Source organism: Neopelma chrysocephalum, unplaced genomic scaffold (genome assembly GCF_003984885.1).
Source record: "Neopelma chrysocephalum unplaced genomic scaffold, ASM398488v2 Primary Assembly neopelma1_82058, whole genome shotgun sequence".
Classification (NCBI taxonomy): Eukaryota; Metazoa; Chordata; class Aves; order Passeriformes; family Pipridae; genus Neopelma; species Neopelma chrysocephalum.
This window is the reverse complement of record NW_020913028.1, coordinates 1-949: the sequence shown is the minus strand read 5'-3', so window position 1 is coordinate 949 and position 949 is coordinate 1. Positions and strand designations below refer to the sequence as shown.

Genomic DNA, 949 nt, shown 5'->3' with positions numbered 1-949 from the left:
CACACCATGTCACGCCAGGCCATGGGGTGTTGTGTCATCCCATTCCATCCCATTGCCCATCCCACCCCATCCCATCCCATCCCATCCCATCCCACCCCATCCCATCCCATCCCATCCCATCCCATCCCATCCCAGGAGAGCAGCTGGAGCTGTGTGATGCCCAAAGCCCCACCACCCCCATCCCCTGCCCCACCACTGACCCCCCTGTCCCAGCAGAGCCGGTGCCCTGGTGCCACCCCCACCCTGTCCCCACAGCCCTCCACGGGTGTCCCCACCCCAGGGATGTCACCTGAGAAGAAGGCACAGTTGTATTTGCTCTTCATGCCGTGGGAGCGGAGCTTGATGTTGGTTTTGGCCCCTTGGCGGGTGACACTGGTGACATTAAAGGACTCGAAGGGCGGGATGAGGACTTCATCCTCCTTAGGGTGCTCGGAGAAGTCCCGGATTTTGGCGCCGTGGCAGGTGAGCACCTCGAATGTCGTGTCGGTGCCGAACCTCTTGATCACCCGTTTCTTCAGAGATGCAGAGGTGAACTGGCCAAAGCGGACGATGTCTCCGGGCTGGGCAGTGAAGCGGATCCCTCGGACCCCCCGGTACACGTGCAGGCAGGTGTCTTGAGGCCGGGCAGCCCGCAGGTCCTCCAGGGCCGTGGTCAGCAGGAAATGCAGCACCTTGAAGTGGAAGGTGCGCAGGTAGATCTGGCGGGAGCGCCCGGCCACGCGCACGGCAGCATTGAATTCCTCGTACAGGTCCTTCATCGTGTATGCCAGGAGGGCAATGGCCTGTTCTGGCTGCAGCCAGCACCCTGGGAAGGGGCGGCTGCGCCATTGGGTGGTGGCCTTGGCCCAAACCTTGGCGTAGACACTGTTGGGGACAAACTCGGAGCGGTTGAGCTTCGGCAGCGCATTAAACATTCTGTCCCGGCAGCCCCGGTACTGGTCATCGAAGG

At 62.3% G+C, this 949-nt stretch overlaps 1 protein-coding gene across 1 annotated transcript; it reads right to left on the bottom strand.

The window, feature by feature from the left end:
• Positions 1 to 105: 105 nt before the first annotated feature.
• Positions 106 to 944, bottom strand: LOC113979518 (erythroblast NAD(P)(+)--arginine ADP-ribosyltransferase-like; the record flags this gene model as incomplete). Its single annotated transcript, XM_027706887.1, is given in 2 exon segments — positions 106 to 176; positions 179 to 944. Coding segments are annotated over 2 exon segments (837 nt in total), but the record flags the coding sequence as incomplete, so codon positions are not given.
• Between the last annotated feature and the right edge of the window lie 5 nt (positions 945 to 949).